The 19,358-nt window shown below is 37.1% G+C and overlaps 1 protein-coding gene across 1 annotated transcript; it reads right to left on the reverse strand.

Annotated features, from left to right (window-relative positions):
• Window positions 1-3,353: 3,353 nt before the first annotated feature.
• On the reverse strand, window positions 3,354-5,054 carry LOC145118769 (UDP-glycosyltransferase 85C2-like). Its single transcript, XM_079054445.1, has 2 exons — window positions 4,465-5,054; window positions 3,354-4,370 (listed from the first exon to the last, which is right to left on the reverse strand). Exons 1-2 carry the CDS (start codon window positions 4,961-4,963, stop codon window positions 3,436-3,438), a joined length of 1,434 nt encoding a protein of 477 aa, XP_078910571.1. The 5' UTR covers window positions 4,964-5,054; the 3' UTR covers window positions 3,354-3,435.
• Window positions 5,055-19,358: the final 14,304 nt, after the last annotated feature.

Below are 19,358 nucleotides of genomic sequence, written 5' to 3' on the forward strand. Positions count from 1 at the left end.
TAGAGCATCCACCTTAGCAGGGCGGCCATCAGTGATCCTCATTGTGGCCGGCGAAGGCGCCACCACTGATCCTCCTCCTCCCTACAACCTCGAAAAATAAGCCTATTTGTGGCCCCTGCTCATGTGGCCCCGCTGGCCACACGCGTAGCATCCCAAGCCTGTCTCTCGACTAGCCCCACTGTGCGGTTTACCGCACTTGGCACACCGGCCACGACCCTGTTGGACCCTACTGGAAGAATCCGAGGTCTTAGGATTTTTAGCCTGACCTAATACTGTCTGCGCCTGCTCTGGCTTCCGCTTGGTGCGAAATTCCAACTCCATCTCCCGCTCAAGGGGCTTCTCCACCATCTCCTTCAGGGGTTTTCACCATGTAAAGATCACAAACTCTCGGATATCATCCCTTAGCATGGAATGATACCTCGTCCTCCTCAAATCCTCGTTTATAGCATACTGCGGGATCAACAATGCTCGCTCTCGAAACTTGGCGGTGATCTCCGCCATAGTCTCGGTGGTTTGCTAGAGCTCCTGGAACTCCCTCACTAATCGTTACACCTCAATCGGTGGTGCAAACTCCAGATCAAAGAGTCTGACAAACTCTGCCCATGTCATCTCAGCCACACCTACTGCCCCCACCTGACTGGCTACCTCTCCCCACTAGTCTCGGGCTCGGTTCCTCAGCATACACGAAGAAAATCCCACCTTTGCCGCATCAGGGCAAGAACTCGTGCGCTGGGTGTTCTCCATGTCTGCCACCCAACATTGGCTAACTATGGGGTCCCTATCTCCAAAGAACTCCGACACCCCGCACGCCTTGAACTCCCGGAACGAGAGAGTTCGGGCCCGGACCTTGCCGGCAACAATCTCGGATCTGAATGACCTGAGCCTCTCCTCCATAATCTCCATCATCCCTTCCTTGATTGTCCCAAAAATCACTTGGGTAGTGTCAAGGATGCCCCTCGTAACCTCGACTGCAATGAGCTCGCACAACCTTTCGTCAATGGGCGTTGTACCGTCGCCCGACCCAGATCCGGATCCTGATCCTGATCCTGATCCCCCTGCTCCAAATCGTGTCACCACCATCCTGATAAGATCAAATGATCAAGCTAATCAAAAAAGGGATCCTCCCACACCGGTTCTCCTTAGAGCTTCCAGATATAACATCAGTTCGGGTACAGGTCCTGTACTTCCAGTAGTACGGGCCCAATACTACCTTCCACACCTACATGTACCTTCCCCAAAGCTCTACCTGATAACTCTAATTCATCCCAGAACAAAATATATCTCAGGGGATACTGCATAACTCAAATCCTAGGTTACCCTAAGATTTGCTCAATCCCATCAAATCAGACCTCAACTAATCATGACAGGTTGCCTTATGCATGCAAATTATACACAGAACAGGATCAAATAGACTTTCGAATAACAGACTCTACCCTAGCACCACAACCAAACAAGGAACAAGAAATAAGGCCAAATCAATCATTCTAAGGCTATAAGATCCTAACCGTATACAATTTATAAAGCATACACATAGAAAAATCCATCCGATTATCATAATCCAAACATCGGTATAACATGGCTAACATATTGGGGAACTACTTACTTGAGCTCGGTTGATCACGCGCATTGCACTCTCTCCTTTTTCCATTTTAAGAAGTTTTTAACTTTTGATTTTGAAAACAATTTTTACCATTTCCTTAGTTTGAGTCCTGACACAGTCGAGAGTGTGCCTAAATCCCTCAAACTAAGGCTCTGATACAAACTTATAACGACCCAAATTTCCAAGTAAAATTTTCATTTTTAATTAATCAAAACATTTCCATAAAATATGAAATATCAATGACAATTGTTTTTCAAAATCCATAACGTCAACAATTTATTTCAAATATCAGAGTGTCCCATCAAATCAAATGTTGGAGAGTGCATGTTGCGCCATCAAGCCTTGCCCTTGCCCTTAGGCTCAGAAGTACCTGAAACAAATCAACAAACTGTAAGCTAATGCTTAGTGAGTTCTCCAGAGCATACCCCACACAATCCACATAATCACATAATCCATATTAGCTATAAAAGCTACATAAACCACATAAGCCATGTATACAAACATATAAGGATGCCGTTGGCTCCTCCTAGGGTCTTAATCTAGGATGTCATGGGCTCCCCTACATGGTCTTACACCTAAGTGCCATGGGCTCCCTCCATGGTCTTTAGCTGGAAAGCCATGGGCTCCCCCACATGGTCTGACATACAAGTGCCATGGGCTCCCCCATGATCTTTACCTGAAAAGCCATGGGCTCCCCCACATGGTCTTACATCCAAGCGCCATGGGCTCCCCCATGGTCTTTCCTGCAAGTATCACATATAAACTAGCATACCACCTAGCATACAACCAATTAGCATACTACATATCACTACATCAACTAGTGTAACACATAACATAAAATGGGCCGGCCTTGGTGCCTAAGACCCTTGGTATAGTGAGGAGACCCACCTCTCTAGAACGCTGAACTGATAAGATATGATAAGTCCCAACACGCAGCTCCAACTCAACGGCCTACAATCATCATGTGACTAGCTATGTCAAGATCCTGAAATACCAAAAATACCTTAAAGTCAAACTTGGTCAAAGTCAAGGTGAACAGTCAAGGTCAACATTCCATGTTGACCCAACTCGTCGACCGCATCTAGCAACTCGTCGAGTTCCTTTAGTGTTCAGAAAACCACGAAAAACCCTAACCAACTCGCTGAGTTATCTTATCAACTCGTCGAGTTCTCGGTGTAGACCGAAAACGGGAAAATCCGATCCACCTCGCCGGGTTCTCGGTGTAGATCGAAAACGGGAAACCCGATCCACCTCGCGAGGTTCTTGGTGTAGACCGACAACGGGAAAACCTGCTCCAACTCGTCGAGTTGTCGGTGCAACTCGTCGAGTTTTCCCTTGTCTTAACATGTTCAGTCCTTCCAGTCGAATGTAAAGCCCCAAACTACAGATCCAGTCCCTTAGGACCGAAATACCACGTAAAGTTGCAAACTTTACGTGCATGCAAGGCCTCAAGAGGTTAAAACAGTAAAACTAAGTCTCATACAAGGTTTAGGGCATGGGGAAGGACCTATACTAGATAAAGTGAGCAACTTTATATCCATAGAGACCTAGGGGTGTCTAGATCTGGAACCATATCCTTATGACAAGTCCAAATCCAATGATGACACCATTATGCACCCAAAATGACAATATACTTCCATAAGGTGAGATCTAAGCAAATAAATGTCAAGGTAACAACTTTATATATATATATATATATATATATATATATATATATATATATATATATATATATATATATATATATATACCATTTAAAATAAAAATATTACATAAAACATGATAAATCTTAACGACTGTACAATACAAGCCGAAAATAATGTATACATTTTTTTTTAGTTTCTTGACAATATGATGATTTCCTCGACAAGGTTGTTCACGTTCAAGGTCGATGAACCATTGGGAGCGGTTGCGACAAGGGCCTTTTCTTTCCACTCCATGGCTTTCTTCCTCATCATGTGACCTCCGTCTCCCATCAACTCCTCTACAAGCTTACTAACTTCATCCCTTTTCACGTCCTTCACCATATCCATCCCAACCTCCCATTCCTTGCATATATACCTACAATTAGTCAGTTGGTCCCACAAATAAGGCCAACATATCATTGGTACACCAGCAGACAAGCTCTCGATGGTGGAACCCCAACCACCGTGAGTCAAGAACCCTCCAATGGAAGGGTACTCCAGCACCTTTTCTTGTGGACACCAGCTTGCTATAAAACCTCTCTTTTTTATAACTTCCTCAAACTCAGGAGGCAAAACTGCGGATTCTCCAACAACCACATCCGATCTAATTATCCAAAGGAAATAGTGGTTACTATTAGCAAGTCCCCAACCAAATTCTATAAGATCTTGTAAAGACATTACGGTTGAACTCCCATAGTTCACATAAATCACAGAGTTTAATTCCTTGGATTCGAGCCATTGCAAACACTCTGGTTCTTCTTTCCATAAGCTGTATCCATTAAAATTTGACATTTTAGCTTGTCTTTCCTTTGCCGGAATCTGATTAAGAAGTAACTGCGCTGGTCCAACCGTGTAAATACGAGGAATCATGGACGAAAGAGCATCGACAAGACTAGTCTCCAATGTGTCAAACGTGTGAATAATATTGTATGAGACTTTGTGGGCATTTTGTGTAGCTGCCATAGAGAACGTAAACAGTTTGTGCAAAGGGTCTAATATCGGTAAATGCTTAAGCTGGATTCCTTTCATTCCCGGGATCCAATCAACAATGGTTTCCAAAAATCCATTTGTCAAGTAACTTTCATCTGTATACATGAATGATAACTGTGATTACATGTTTTACACATACAGAGAAGGGTCATATCTCAAACACACATAATAAAAAAAAAAAAAACAAACCTTTAAGTGGTGTAAGTCCTTTCTCCAAGAGAGATTTAGTCTGGTAAAAACCCATGAAGCCACAAGCTGCAAGCGTCCAGTAGAGCATGACCGGGATTCCCAACTTTTTTGCAGCATCAATGGTGAAAACCGACATGAAGCCGTCGGAGATGATAAGAGTTGGAGGAGTTGAGAGTTTGGTTGCAAGATCAAGAAAAGGAGTCAGGAAGTGGGTTTCAACACAAGGAAGGAGATGTACTAGACCATCGTCATCTTCAGAACTGCGAGGAATGCTGTCAGGAATGGTTGCAAATTGGAAACCATTTGATCCATCGAGGCTGTGGACACCACCAGACTTGAGCAAACGCTTGTGGATGAACTCCGTGTTAATGAATGTTATTTGGAGTCCCTTGTGGTGAAGAAGCTGCGCTAGTTTCAGCATCGCCTTTACGTGGCTTTGTGCTGGAAGTGGGATAAAGATGACATGAGGCTTCTTCTCAGTTTTGGCCGCTGTCTCCATTCTTCTGTGTCTGTTTTCAAAGGGATTGTGGTGAATATTGTATATGGGCTTGTTAGTAGATAGCTAAGAATATATAGAGCAAATTGTAGTTGCTTACCATGCCGGCTATCTTTTATTGACTTTGATGGCGAAGAAAAACTGACATTTTAGTTATGATCGCAAAAGCCAAAAGGTCGTTTTTGATGAAACATAAAATCTCGAAGATAGTTAAGTTTTAATTAGTGGAGGAGTCCTAGTTTAATTGGCCAGATATTCCAACTTTGATAAAATATTCCAAATTGGACAAAGGCTTATCAATTGATGAATTATTGTGTTTGACTAGTACTACAAAAAAGTGAAATGGATATGGTTAAAATAAAAAAGGGGCAAAATACAAAAACATAAAAAGTATAAAAGTATAAAATAAAAAATAAAAAAGAAAAAACTATATTTTGGTGAATTTGGTCATTCCTGCCGCACAAGTTTTACTATATTTTACTAAGGCCACACAACTTTGACTAGTTTTAAGTTTGACTATTTTCTATGTTCATCACTTTAAATTTCTAATACATGTTAAAAATGTTGCCACGATACAAAATTTCGCGACCAAAATATTAATCTATACTAATAAAAAAAATCCATTCTAATAAATAATCTATACTAATAAATTTCGTGAGGTAAACGACCAATATATTAATCTATACTAATAAATAAAGATAAATTTCGTTTTTTCGTTCAATTTGCCACATGTCATTTTATCATAATTTTGAGATATTTATTTTCCACTTATCATTTACTTCATTTTTTATTTTCCGATATATCAATAATTTAGTTTTCATAAATTAAACGTACAATAATGATAATTAATTTCTAATTTGAAATTTCGATTTCAATTTCAAATAAATTTACAATTTAAATATTTGTATTTAACATTTTGTTATAATTAACTCGTTTACTACACGGGTATGACAACTAAACATATAATTTTAATTTATTTTTTTAGCATGTTTTTTTTTCTCATAATTTATTTCAAATTTCAAATTAAAATAAACTTCATATTTAACATTTTCTTTTAATCAATCAGTATAGTATATAAGTCTCACAACTAGTGGTTTATATATGCAACTATAAAAGTATCCCACGCGTTGCGTGGGTAAAAGATGTTTGATTGAAATATAATTGTACACAATATGAAATTATAGTTGGTTCGTTATTCAAAAGATAATCTTTAGTGAAAAGTTGTCCATAACTAACTGTCACACCCCCAAACCTGAACGGCGGAAACGTTCGGGGGCGGAGGACGTCATGTACAGTATCATAACAAATGAATAGTAAAGAAAGTACACACCACCATAACATATATTTGAAAAGTTTACATGATTGTTGTATTACATGTTTCAAAAGTCAAATACAATATGATGTTACAAAAGATATTACTAACGCCAGAGCATTAGTCCCCAAAAGCAGTTGCTAACCTGGTTTAGCGATTTCCTGATAATACAAGTCATTTCAAAGAAAAAGTGTCAACAATTAAGTTGGTGAGTTCATAAGTATATATTTGTATGCCATTTGAAAGTTTCGTGTTTGTTTTCCAGAAAATCCGATATTTTCTCATAAAAGGAGTTATGCATCTTTGTTTGTATAATAAGGATGTATTGAACCAGGAAAAACCTATATTTTCCTAACAGCGGAGAGTAGTCTCAAATGTCCAAGACTATGGTTTTGTAAGTAAATATGTCATACTTAAAATAATGATGCATAGTTTTATTAGTAAACAAAACTATAAGAAGTTTGTAATTTGGCGCAGGAAAAACCTATATTTTCCTAAACATGAGGAGTAGTCTCAAATGTCCAAGACTATGATTTGTAAGTAAATATGTCATACTTAAAATAATGATGTATAGTTTTATTAGTAAACAAAACTATAAGAAGTTTGTAATTTGGCGTAAAAGTAATTGTAATATTACTTTTCCCGCAAAAACATAAATACCATAATAATTGTCTATCCTGTGAGTTTTCATAACCGTACTATGATGGGTTTGCCTGCAGCGACGTTCTTCAGGCGTCGAAGCGATATGATATTTGTCACCCCGCGGACTGTAGCTAACAGTCAGGGGTAGGGATCATCAGTCCCGTATAGATCTATACACACGTATCACGTTCTCACAACAGGGACTATGGTTATAAAACAGGGCTTTCTAGTGGTACCTTGACAGGTATGGTGAAGACGATTGACTCACATATTCTCAATTAAGTCACGTATTTGGAAAGATATATGAATGATTTCTGAAATGATTACCCTTTCTACAGTGTTAACAAAGGCATAATAATGAGTTGCATTTTCTTATATAAACATGATGTTATAGTTGAAATGGTTACTCTTGGTATGATGTAGTATGCAGATATATAAATAAAACATATTTATATTTATAAAACATATTGTACCCCATGAGGGTAAAGTTGCGATGCATGATGTTTTGCATGATAATAATTTCATAAGATAGTTAAAACAACAGTATGAAAAGTATAGCAAAAGATTTGTGTTTCACACGAGTTTAACCGTGTGTTTACTTGTATTCCCCCCCCCCCCTTAAAAGCGTTTAAAAGCATTTAAAAAGCATTTGAAAACTTAGTGATAGGGGTATGAACTCACTTGATAGATTGAAGAAAGTGAGACGAAAACCGAGCAGAACTTTGACAGGAGAAAACGGATTTCTCGGGATTCTTGGGAATCTCGGGAGTGTAAAACCTTCCTTCAGAACTTGGATGTGAAGACCGGGGCTTCGGGGGGTTAAAATAGGGCTTAGAGAGAGTATCGGGAGTGGGAGAGTAAGAGATGAGCAACCCAACTCGGCTGACCCTCGATTTTTATTTATAGGGTGAATTTTCTGAGTTCACCTCGTGAGTTTCTAAAATTCACCTCGTGAACTGGCTCACCTCGTGAGTTTCAAATATTCATCTCGTGAGCTCGATACGTCATTGCGTTCGTCATGGCCACTTGCCCTGGAAGACGTCCATCATCTGTTCACCTCGTGAGTTTCTAAAATTCACCTCGTGAACTGACATAGCCTTGGGGTTTGCGCCCCGAACTTCAGAAATTCATATCTCTCGCATATGAGCTCCGATTTTGACATTCTTTATATGCACGCGTAGGTGAGATTATGCTCTACAACTTTCATTTAGACTTCATCGGCTAATTTTGATTTTATTTTTAATATTATATTTTTAACAGGTCGGGACAGGAAAAGTCCGTTAAAAATCCATAACTTCTTCATCTGATGTCCGTTTTTGTCAGACTTCTTACCGTTGTAATACCATTGATGATATCTTCGATTCTCGTTTAGGTCATGTTGGCAAAAAGTTACTCGATCTCTATTTCGAGTTTTTAGCTGTCTATTGCTACGTTCGAAACTTCGAAAAATCCTAACTTTCTCATACGAAGTCAGATTTGGACGTTGTTTTCACGTACGTTTACGGTTTAATGAAATCTATAACTTTCATTTAGATACCTAAGGCTGAAAAGTATTTTATTGAAATTTCGTATTCTACGCTTAACAGTGTTTTGCCGGTTTTGTTGCGCATTTTCGATTGGTCATAACTTCTTCGTTATAACTCGGATTTTTGTGTTCTTTATATTTTTGGAAACCTTGTTACGATATCTACCACCTATTATACTCAAACTGAGCTTTTTGAACATTTCATTTTTTACGTTATTCCTATTATATTAGGATAGGTTACCAAACTCGACTTTGGATCGTTACATTGATTCGAATTATCGGGTTGTTACATCATCCCCCCGTTAGAGAGAATTTCGTCCCGAAATTATTTACAAGGTAAGTGTCTATGGACTAGGGAAGAGATGCGGGAACTTTGTTGCATCTGATCTTCTCGCTCCCAAGTGAATTTAGGTCCCCGCTTAGCATTCCAGCGAAGCTTCACTATTGGTATGCGACTTTGCTTTGTTCGACAGGTTCTTCCACAAAGTTAAGATTTTCGTTCAACTCGATTTCCTCGAGTGGAATTACAAGGGTTTCATCAGATAGACACTTCTTTAGATTAGACATGTGAAACACAGGATATACGTTGTTAAGTTCGAGTGGTAGTTAGAGTCTATAAGCTACTGGACCAATCCTCGCAGTAACTTTGAAGGGTCCAATGTAACTTGGGTTTAGTTTTTCACGCTTCCCAAAGCGTATCATGCCCTTCCAGGGTGAGACCTTTAGTAAGGCGCGGTCACCAACCTGAAATTCCAAGGGTTTTCGTCTTTTGTCGGCGTAGCTCTTTTGTCTATCTCTTGAGGCTTTCAGTTGTTCACGGATTTGGACAATCTTTTCAGTTGTCTCTCTAATGATTTCCGAGCCAGTGAGAGTGCTATCAGGGACTAGGCCTCTCGCCAACTGCGTGTCACCCACTTCCGCACAACACAGAGGTGATCTGCACTTGTGGCCATAGAGGGCTTCAAAAAGGAACAGTCATGATGCTAGTGTGATAACTGTTGTTATACGAGAATTTCAACTAACGGTAAGTGGATGTCCCATGCTTTACCGAAGTCTATTACACAAGCTCGTAACATGTCTTCTAGGGTTTGGATAGTTCTCTCACTCTGTCCGTCAGTTTGTGGGTGATAGGCTGTACTCATGTCTAGCCTAGTTCCCAAGGCTTTTTGCAGTGATTGCTAGAATTGTGATGTGAATCGGCTATCTCCGTCCGAGATAATAGATATATGCACTCCGTGAATTCGCACGATTTCATGGATATAAGTCCTTGTCAGTGTTTCCATCTTATCGGTCTCCTTGATTGGTAAGAAGTGGACAGACTTGGTTAACCTGTCGACGGTTAAAGCAAAAGGTCTTTCCATAGCATATGGAGCTGGTATAGTGAGGACCAAGCCAATCTATTTCTAATAGCTACTTGGGAACTTCTTATCGTAATGTGCGTTACATCGATTGTTTAGAGTGATGGCATCTTCTATGTATGTGTCTTTAGCGCCTTCTGTTTTATTCTTGTTATTACTGTTGTGAATATTTGTACCACTTTTATAGCTAGTATAGGTAGTAGGATTACTTTGGTAAATACTGGTGGAATATCGCAATATGATCCCTACAAAGTCCCTCTACCCTCGTTTAGTGTAAACAAATCGTATATAGTTAAGATTGAGACGATAGTTGACTGAGCAGCTCTGCCCTAAGTCCAAAATCAACCAATAAACAGGAAGTAAAGCGAAATTACTTACTCTAAATCTGCAAAATCTTAATAATGTATGACCCTAATGTTATAGTAAGCCATCCTAGCTCACCCGTATGGATCCTAAGTTTTTATACGACTGATGTGTTAATTTATGATTTTGATTTAATTGACTAAAACTTTTATGAAAATTTGATGCTTAATTATTGTTATTTGGAAAACGTACCAAAATTCAAGTAGGTTCTCTGTCGTTTCCTTATGACTCGTCGTTAAACTCCTCTTGTTCCTCCATCATTCCTCTCTGTCGGGCAATCTCTCTTAAAGTGCCCCTTTTTACCGCATAAATAGCATACTGGATCTACTACAACATTGGGGATCAGAGCCCTACAGTGATCGTTGGTGTGCCCTTTCTTCTTGCACCTATCACAATACATCTCTCAACAGGCTCCGTAATGATGGTAGTTACACCTTTTGCATTGTGGGAGGTTTCCTAAATATGGTGTTGTCGATGTTGAGGGAGTAGGGCCAGTGGGGGTAGGGATTGCTACCTCTTGTTGCCTTTTGATAGGCCCTTGAGTCAAACTGCTCCCCTTTTCGTTCCAGAACTTTCGTTTCATGTTTTTAGGTTTGTGGGTTGGAGTATTTGTCACACCCCCAAACCAAGGATGGCGGAAACGTCCGGGGGTGGAGGACTTCATGTATAGTATCATAACAACAATTGTAATAGTAATTCAAGCAAACACAACCAACATATATATAATTGAAAAAGTTACATCATTGTATGAATTACATGTTTACGAATCAATTACAATATGTTGACAAAATATGAAATAGTAGACGCCTTAGCGTCCCATCCTCAAAAGCACTTGATTACCTGTTTAATGATTTCCTGAGAATACAAGTTGTTTGAAAAAGTGTCAACACAAAGGTTGGTGAGTTCATAAGCTTTTGTTTGGTATTATTAAAAGCCTTTCGTTTGTAAAAGTGGTATTTGTTTTAGAAAAATCCAATATTTTCCTTAAAATGTATATGTAGTCTTAAATCCACAGACCGAAATGTACAAGTAACTTTTCTTACTTATAATAAATAATGTAAGTTTAAATCGACGTAAACTCATTTAATTTTAATGAAGTTCCCGTAAATTCCAATATTCATTAATACTTTGTGTGAGTTTATTATAACCTTTTCTTGTAAAAGTAGTGTTCGTTCCAGAAAATCCAATATTTTCCTTAATGTGTAAATGTAGTCTTAAAACCCAAAGACCGAAATGTACAAGTAGTGTTCTTACTTATAATAAATAATGTAAGTTTAAATCGACGTAAACTCATTTAATTTTAATGAAGTTCCCGTAAATTCCAATATTCATTAATACTTTGTGTGAGTTTATTATAACCTTTTCTTGTAAAATTAGTGTTCGTTCCAGAAAATCCAATATTTTCCTTAATGTGTAAATGTAGTCTTAAAACCCAAAGACCGAAATGTACAAGTAGTGTTCGTTCCTTATAGTAAAACAATGCAAGTTTAAATCGACATAAACTCGTTTGATTTTTGTGAAATCCCCGTAAATTCTATGTTTGTTAATACCACATGTGAGTTATTATAACCATGTTATGACCTAGTTGGCCTGAAACGACGTTCTTCAGGCGTCGGAAATGTTATGACATTTGTCACCCCAGACCTATCGGTCTAACTGTTGCATGCAGTTTAGGTGTGGGTTTGTCAAACCCAATATAGATCTATACACAACTATCACGCTCTCCCTCAAGGAGACTCTGGTTACAATACAGGACTTAATGGTAATTTGAAGTAAATGTCTCACAAAGTCATTAACGAATTTACGTGTAGTGTAATGAAAACTTGGTACCGTATGGCCGTACCTTGCTTAATGAAAATATCCTTTGTATAAATGTACCCTTTTTAAATGTATGTGTTATGTAATGTTTCATAAAGTCATTAACGGAATTACGTGTTATGAAAACTTGGTACCGTATGGCCGTACCTTGCTTAATGAAAATATCCTTTGTATAAATGTACCCTTTTTAAATGTATGTGTTATGTAATGTTTCATAAAGTCATTAACGGAATTACGTGTTATGAAAACTTGGTACCGTATGGCCGTACCTTGCTTAATGAAAATATCCTTTGTATAAATGTACCCTTTTTAAATGTATGTATTATGTAATGTATCATAAACTATACCTATTATAGTTTATCAACCAAGGGTAGTACGTTGTAATGTATGCAAACTATATTCAAAATAGTTTATTAAATGTTTGAATGTATCGGTTGTACTTTGATTATAATCACTTGTTATTATTTATATTTTATATGTCCAAATCCATTTGTAAACTGATGTGTGTCTAAATATTAAGATAAAATGTCATATATTGCAATAACATATAATCACAAAAAGATATACACCTTGCTCAACATGTTACAAGGTGAAATGAAATTGACAGCAGCTTTTTGTTGAATACAGTTTCTGTTACTGTTCTTAGAAACTTTATAGAAAAATCATCAAAGCTCCAAATCCAAATCCGCAAATTCTGAGAGTTTGGAATATGAGTCTAGTTTGTTCGTAAATTTTATCATGATTTTTAGTGATTTCTAACAGAGGTGAAAATGTTCATAATCACAGACTGGTCCGGGTTTGCCTCTGAAATGATAGGCAGTTTTGTAAAAATCACCATAAATTGTAGAAAAATCATATGGAGATGTGAAAGTAGCCATTTTAAAGCTAAGAGTTTGAACTACTTGCACCTGGAATAGTTTTGAAAACTAAAATATTTAAGTTGACCAAAACAGTCCGTAATCGAAGTCCATCTTTTCTGATGTTCTGTTAGAAAAAGTTTAATTGTGTTCTTGATGATTTTACTTGTATCCCCCCCCGTTAAAACTTAAGAAGAACATGTAAATGTAGGGGTATGAACTCACTCTATGTGGTTTCAGTAGATGAAAGTAAGAGAGAGGAAGTGTTCAACCCAAGAACACTAAGAAGATGTCTTGATGATTCGAGAATCTAACACCGAATAAGATGGAATTTGTGTAAGATATCAATGATTTGAGTAGAATGGAGTGTAATAATTATATGAATGATGAAGATACTTACTAATTGAAGAAAGAAATCCCTGGAGAAAGCCTTGAAGTTTTTGAAGTTGAGAGAAAAGATGAGAGAATTTTGGAGAGTGTTCTTTGGTTGCTAAGTGTAGAATGAAAGAAGTTAATGAGAATGAGGAGAGATGACCAATTCTCCAGCTCTTAGAACGTGGGAAGAGCTGGAGATTGGGTGTAAAGGTCCACTAAGGTGACAAGGGGTAGTGGGAAAGAGTGGCTAATCATAGAGTGAGGTGGTGGTGGTTTGCTTTTGCCATAAATTAAGGAAAAGCAAATATTCCCTCAATAATTAGTTCAACCACTAATTCTTTTAATATATTTTTATAAAAACCCTGGAGATTTATATATTTTGGGGCCTTAGTTTATAAAATAAAGTTTTGGGTGAAAATCCCACGTTAAAATAATGAAAAACGGAGTTAAAACGAAGTCGTAGTCGAAAAACCGGTAAAAAGGGGCCGTCTGCGAGACCTCTCGCATGGGCTGTCTGAGAGGCTTCTCATGCGAGGCTTCTGTCCTGAGAGGCTTCTAATGAGAGGCTTCGGTCCTGAGAGGCTTCTCATGAGAGGCTTCGGTCCTGAGAGGCTTCTAATGAGAGGCTTCGGTCCTGAGAGGCTTCTCATGAGAGGCTTCGGTCCTGAGAGGCTTCGGTCCTGAGAGGCTTCTCATGAGAGTTTTCGCTTCTAATAGGAGGGTTTTGGTTCCTTAAGGTTATTTTACCCGTTTTTACCCCGTTTCAAGTGGTTTTTGACCCGGTTAAGGGTCGAGATGACCCAAATGATTACAAAAAGTTAAAGTAACTTTTGAGAGAGATTCGGGAGAGATTTGGGAGAGATTTTAATAGAGAGAGATTGAGTGAAAGAGATTGAGAGAGGTTTCGTTTGTGATCTTTTTGAGTGTCCGGCTTCGCAACGCAAGGTCCATAAACCCCGTTAAACCGTGTTTTAGTGTCGTACACACTCCCAATGAGTGTGCAATAATGTTTTATCGTTTTGGTTCAATGTTTACTTAGGAAATTCAACACACGAACTTTCCAAATGATGTTTCTCTCATTAAGATATTGCATTGTACAGTAATTACATAGTGTAAACCCTAATATACAAGGGTTAATTGAGTCGAATGGTTTTGACTTGTTGACTTTGTTTGACTTTGACTTGACTCAATTTTGACGGTTGTCACATCATCCCCCCGTTAGAAGGAATTTCGTCCCGAAATTTGCATTTGACTGGGACATCAAGAGTTTGGGAAAAGATGTGGATATTTTTGTTTCATTTGATCTTCGCGTTCCCAGGTGAACTCAGGCCCTCGTTTAGCGTTCCAACGGACCTTCACGATGGGAATACGACTTTGTTTCGTTTGTTTGATTTCCCGATCCATGATTTTGACTGGTTCCTCCACGAAGTGGAGATTTTTGTTAACTTTGATTTCGTCGAGTGGTATTACGAGGGTCTCGTCGGATAGATTTTGTCAATCATATTTTCGGGGTTAAAAAAATAAAGTTTTATTAGTTACCTATAGCGACGACTTGTCTTCACCACAGGTTTAATCTATTACGATGACTTGTTGTCGCTATAGGTTTTTAACAAGAGCCAACGACATACCTATAGCGACACACAACTCATAATTTGTATGTGTGAAGACTTGGAGTACTTTCTAACTGGTTCATGTGTGAAGACTTGGAGTACTTTCTAATGAAACTGTGCTACTGGGGTAATTGGAAACTGGTACGTAGCTTCAAAGTCAAGAATATGCAGTAGGCATGTGATGCATTAAATGCATGAGGCACACAAGTCATAATTTGCAGCAACATATCCGTATATGTGTGTGAATTGAAGAAGAAGGTTACGACTCAAAGAATATATATATATATATATATATATATATATATATATATATATATATATATATATATATATATATATTCATTTTCTCTTCATTTGTTAGATACACAATAACCATAACATCATAGACTATATATATTCCATTTCATTTGTAATTTTCACTAGTTTATATTCCGCGAGTGTTACCGAAATCATTTATCAATTTTTCAGAAGTGCTTAACTTGTTTTGTTGCATTCCCAACAATTTGCTATTAATTACTTCTACCACTTTACTTATATAAATCATCACATTCTTACCGCGACTTTTAACTTCTCCCTCACAAATGGATCCACCTGCAGATCATCAAAACCCCATAGATGACCTCGATTGGTTTCAGTACTTTGATCATCAAAATCTTTTCAGGTATATATAAACGTCACTTATTACACCATCTTACGCACAGAAAAGTGATTTTGTCGACATTGATCAAAACATGGTTTGGATTTGTAGTGATTAAAAAGAGTCTTTCATTGTGTTGGATTTGATTATCTTGAGTTTTTTTTTTTTTTTTTTTTTTTTTTTTTTTTTTGCAGTGGAGACATGCTCAACCATCATGATTACGAGTTGTCGGAAAAATTGCCTGAAGTGCTCGATCAGAACGTTTCCACAGTACTTAACAAAGATCAAAACATCATTTCTAGAAATGAGTTTCACGATTTTGATCCCCTTGAAGATATAAGCTTATTGGATTGTTGGGAGGATGGTAATTTACCATTGGTTAGTTTCAGTGAAGACTGTAAATCCGGTGGTGAGGCTACATGTAGTTCTAGTGCTGCCACCACTGATCACGGTGGCCGAAAGGTGGCAAAGAGATTGAGACCATTGGAGTTTGAAGAGATAGAGAAGTATTTTGGGATGCCGATAATCATGGCAGCAAAGGAACTAGGGATAAGTTTAACAGTGTTGAAGAAAAGATGCAGAGAGCTAAACATAAACAGATGGCCTCATAGAAAACTTAAGAGCCTTCAATCCCTCATTGAAAATGCCAAGGTAAATTATGATAATAACCTTCTATACATTACTCATGCACTTGGTAACCAAAGTAGTTTTGGTATTTTCTAAAATTTTAATCGTTAGTTTCTTTATAACTAAACATAGGTCCTAGGCATATGCCACATCAAATCAATTGATTTACTACGATCTCCTGATTTATATTTATATAAACTTAAGTCATTGTAAATTTTGTGAACTCACATGAAAAATATATTGTATCTACCTTAAAAAAAATTTAGGAGTTGGGATTAAAGGAGGAGATAGAGACGTTAGAAGGGCACAAGAAGATGATGGAGAAATTGCCAGGTATGGAATTGACAGAAAGAACAAAGAAGCTTAGGCAAGCTTGCTTCAAAGCTATTTATAAGAAGAGAGGACTTAACAATCCTTAGTCATTTTGTTATAATTAGTGGATTTTAATCTACATTGTATGTGTTTTTCTCTTGATAGTTTGATACCCTTTTTAGTTTCATTTTATGTATTTGTCTATTGATTTTTAATGCATAAAATTTTGTATAATTTGGGTATTATAGTTTGTATTATGTATTTAGCCATATTCTAGATTGCCGACACGACTACGCCGACGACTCTATACCAGAGGTCTATATAAATAGACTTATGAATTTAGTAGGAATAACTTGATTATAATCTTGTGATTTGTTCCATGTCTGATCCACTCCTAAGATTCACTTGACATGCCCCCAGTTATGTGTAATTAAAATTTTATTAGACTGTTGATCCTAATGAGTCTACCCTAAGTCCACAACCAAACAAGGAACAGGTCCTAAGGCGGACTCACCATTTCTAGGTCAATCATTTCTTAATTACACATAACTTCGAGGTACACCTAAAGAATCTTAGAGTTACCAGTTGTAAATTGTTTGTAATACCAAGTAGTGAGATTCAATGAAATAAAATACATGCCTATTTCATTGATAAACCTTTTAGTAAATATCCTTACCATTTATATACACATGTATAATTTCGCACTTTAGTGAACTATTCTTGGTGTTTCTGTTAACGTCTTGGAGACGGAGTTATGGTAGTGGGTAGAAGTAGGTTTTGTACGGGCGTTAAAATTTTACACATCATGTTGCTCGTGCGAAAATAGGGATAGAAGAGATAATTAATAGACGCCTAATCCTATAATTACTTATAGCGGTGATCCTTATTAATTACGTCTATAATCACGTAGTGCATATCAGTTATACATAATTTGAGATAGAATAGACTTTCGAATAAATGACTCTACTCTAAGTCCACAACCAAACAAGGAACAGGAAGTAGAGCAATAGTCATAGATTCTGAGTCTATAATATCTTTAATTATGTATAACCTTGGCGTATGCACTCAGTTATCATAGGCCTACTAATAGAGGTCTTTAGTTTTCACATAAGTTGGTTATACTATCACCAAATACTCCTATAGTATTTTTAGGTGTTTAGATTCGATTCTTAAAGTATTCCCTGTAGGGTGTAGTTAGGTTGTTAGATTTGTTGCCCATTATGACTATCCCCCAGTATATGCAAGTCACTCCTCGGACAGATATAGTTGATCAGGCTATATCCTTCCCAGACTTGATTTACATATACCAAGGCATACCCATAATGTACAACTCCTCTTCTTTTACTTTATGTTCTTCTAGTTATGACACTATGTGAGCATGTATGCATATATTTATACTTTTAATAAGAAACCATTCATTTTCTAAAAGTATATTTATTTGAAAAATGCACAAATCAGAGACTATTAGTCCCAATTGTGTTTATAGTTTGTATATCTTATGTGGTTTGATATACTTAATTCACTATAAACTGTGCTCTGATACCAATCTGTCACACCCCCAAACCAAGGATGGCGGAAACGTCCGGGGGTGGAGGACTTCATGTATAGTATCATAACAACAATTGTAATAGTAATTCAAGCAAACACAACCAACATATATATAATTGAAAAAGTTACATCATTGTATGAATTACATGTTTACGAATCAATTACAATATGTTGACAAAATATGAAATAGTAGACGCCTTAGCGTCCCATCCTCAAAAGCACTTGATTACCTGTTTAATGATTTCCTGAGAATACAAGTTGTTTGAAAAAGTGTCAACACAAAGGTTGGTGAGTTCATAAGCTTTTGTTTGGTATTATTAAAAGCCTTTCGTTTGTAAAAGTGGTATTTGTTTTAGAAAAATCCAATATTTTCCTTAAAATGTATATGTAGTCTTAAATCCACAGACCGAAATGTACAAGTAACTTTTCTTACTTATAATAAATAATGTAAGTTTAAATCGACGTAAACTCATTTAATTTTAATGAAGTTCCCGTAAATTCCAATATTCATTAATACTTTGTGTGAGTTTATTATAACCTTTTCTTGTAAAAGTAGTGTTCGTTCCAGAAAATCCAATATTTTCCTTAATGTGTAAATGTAGTCTTAAAACCCAAAGACCGAAATGTACAAGTAGTGTTCTTACTTATAATAAATAATGTAAGTTTAAATCGACGTAAACTCATTTAATTTTAATGAAGTTCCCGTAAATTCCAATATTCATTAATACTTTGTGTGAGTTTATTATAACCTTTTCTTGTAAAAGTAGTGTTCGTTCCAGAAAATCCAATATTTTCCTTAATGTGTAAATGTAGTCTTAAAACCCAAAGACCGAAATGTACAAGTAGTGTTCGTTCCTTATAGTAAAACAATGCAAGTTTAAATCGACATAAACTCGTTTGATTTTTGTGAAATCCCCGTAAATTCTATGTTTGTTAATACCACATGTGAGTTATTATAACCATGCTATGACCTAGTTGGCCTGAAACGACGTTCTTCAGGCGTCGGAAATGTTATGACATTTGTCACCCCAGACCTATCGGTCTAACTGTTGCATGCAGTTTAGGTGTGGGTTTGTCAAACCCAATATAGATCTATACACAACTATCACGTTCTCCCTCAAGGAGACTCTGGTTACAATACAGGACTTAATGGTAATTTGAAGTAAATGTCTCACAAAGTCATTAACGAATTTACGTGTAGTGTAATGAAAACTTGGTACCGTATGGCCGTACCTTGCTTAATGAAAATATCCTTTGTATAAATGTACCCTTTTTAAATGTATGTGTTATGTAATGTTTCATAAAGTCATTAACGGAATTACGTGTTATGAAAACTTGGTACCATATGGCCGTACCTTGCTTAATGAAAATATCCTTTGTATAAATGTACCCTTTTTAAATGTATGTGTTATGT

This window comes from Lactuca virosa, chromosome 6 (assembly GCF_052849685.1).
Source record: "Lactuca virosa cultivar CGN04683 chromosome 6, Lactuca_virosa_CGN04683_v6, whole genome shotgun sequence".
Classification (NCBI taxonomy): Eukaryota; Viridiplantae; Streptophyta; class Magnoliopsida; order Asterales; family Asteraceae; genus Lactuca; species Lactuca virosa.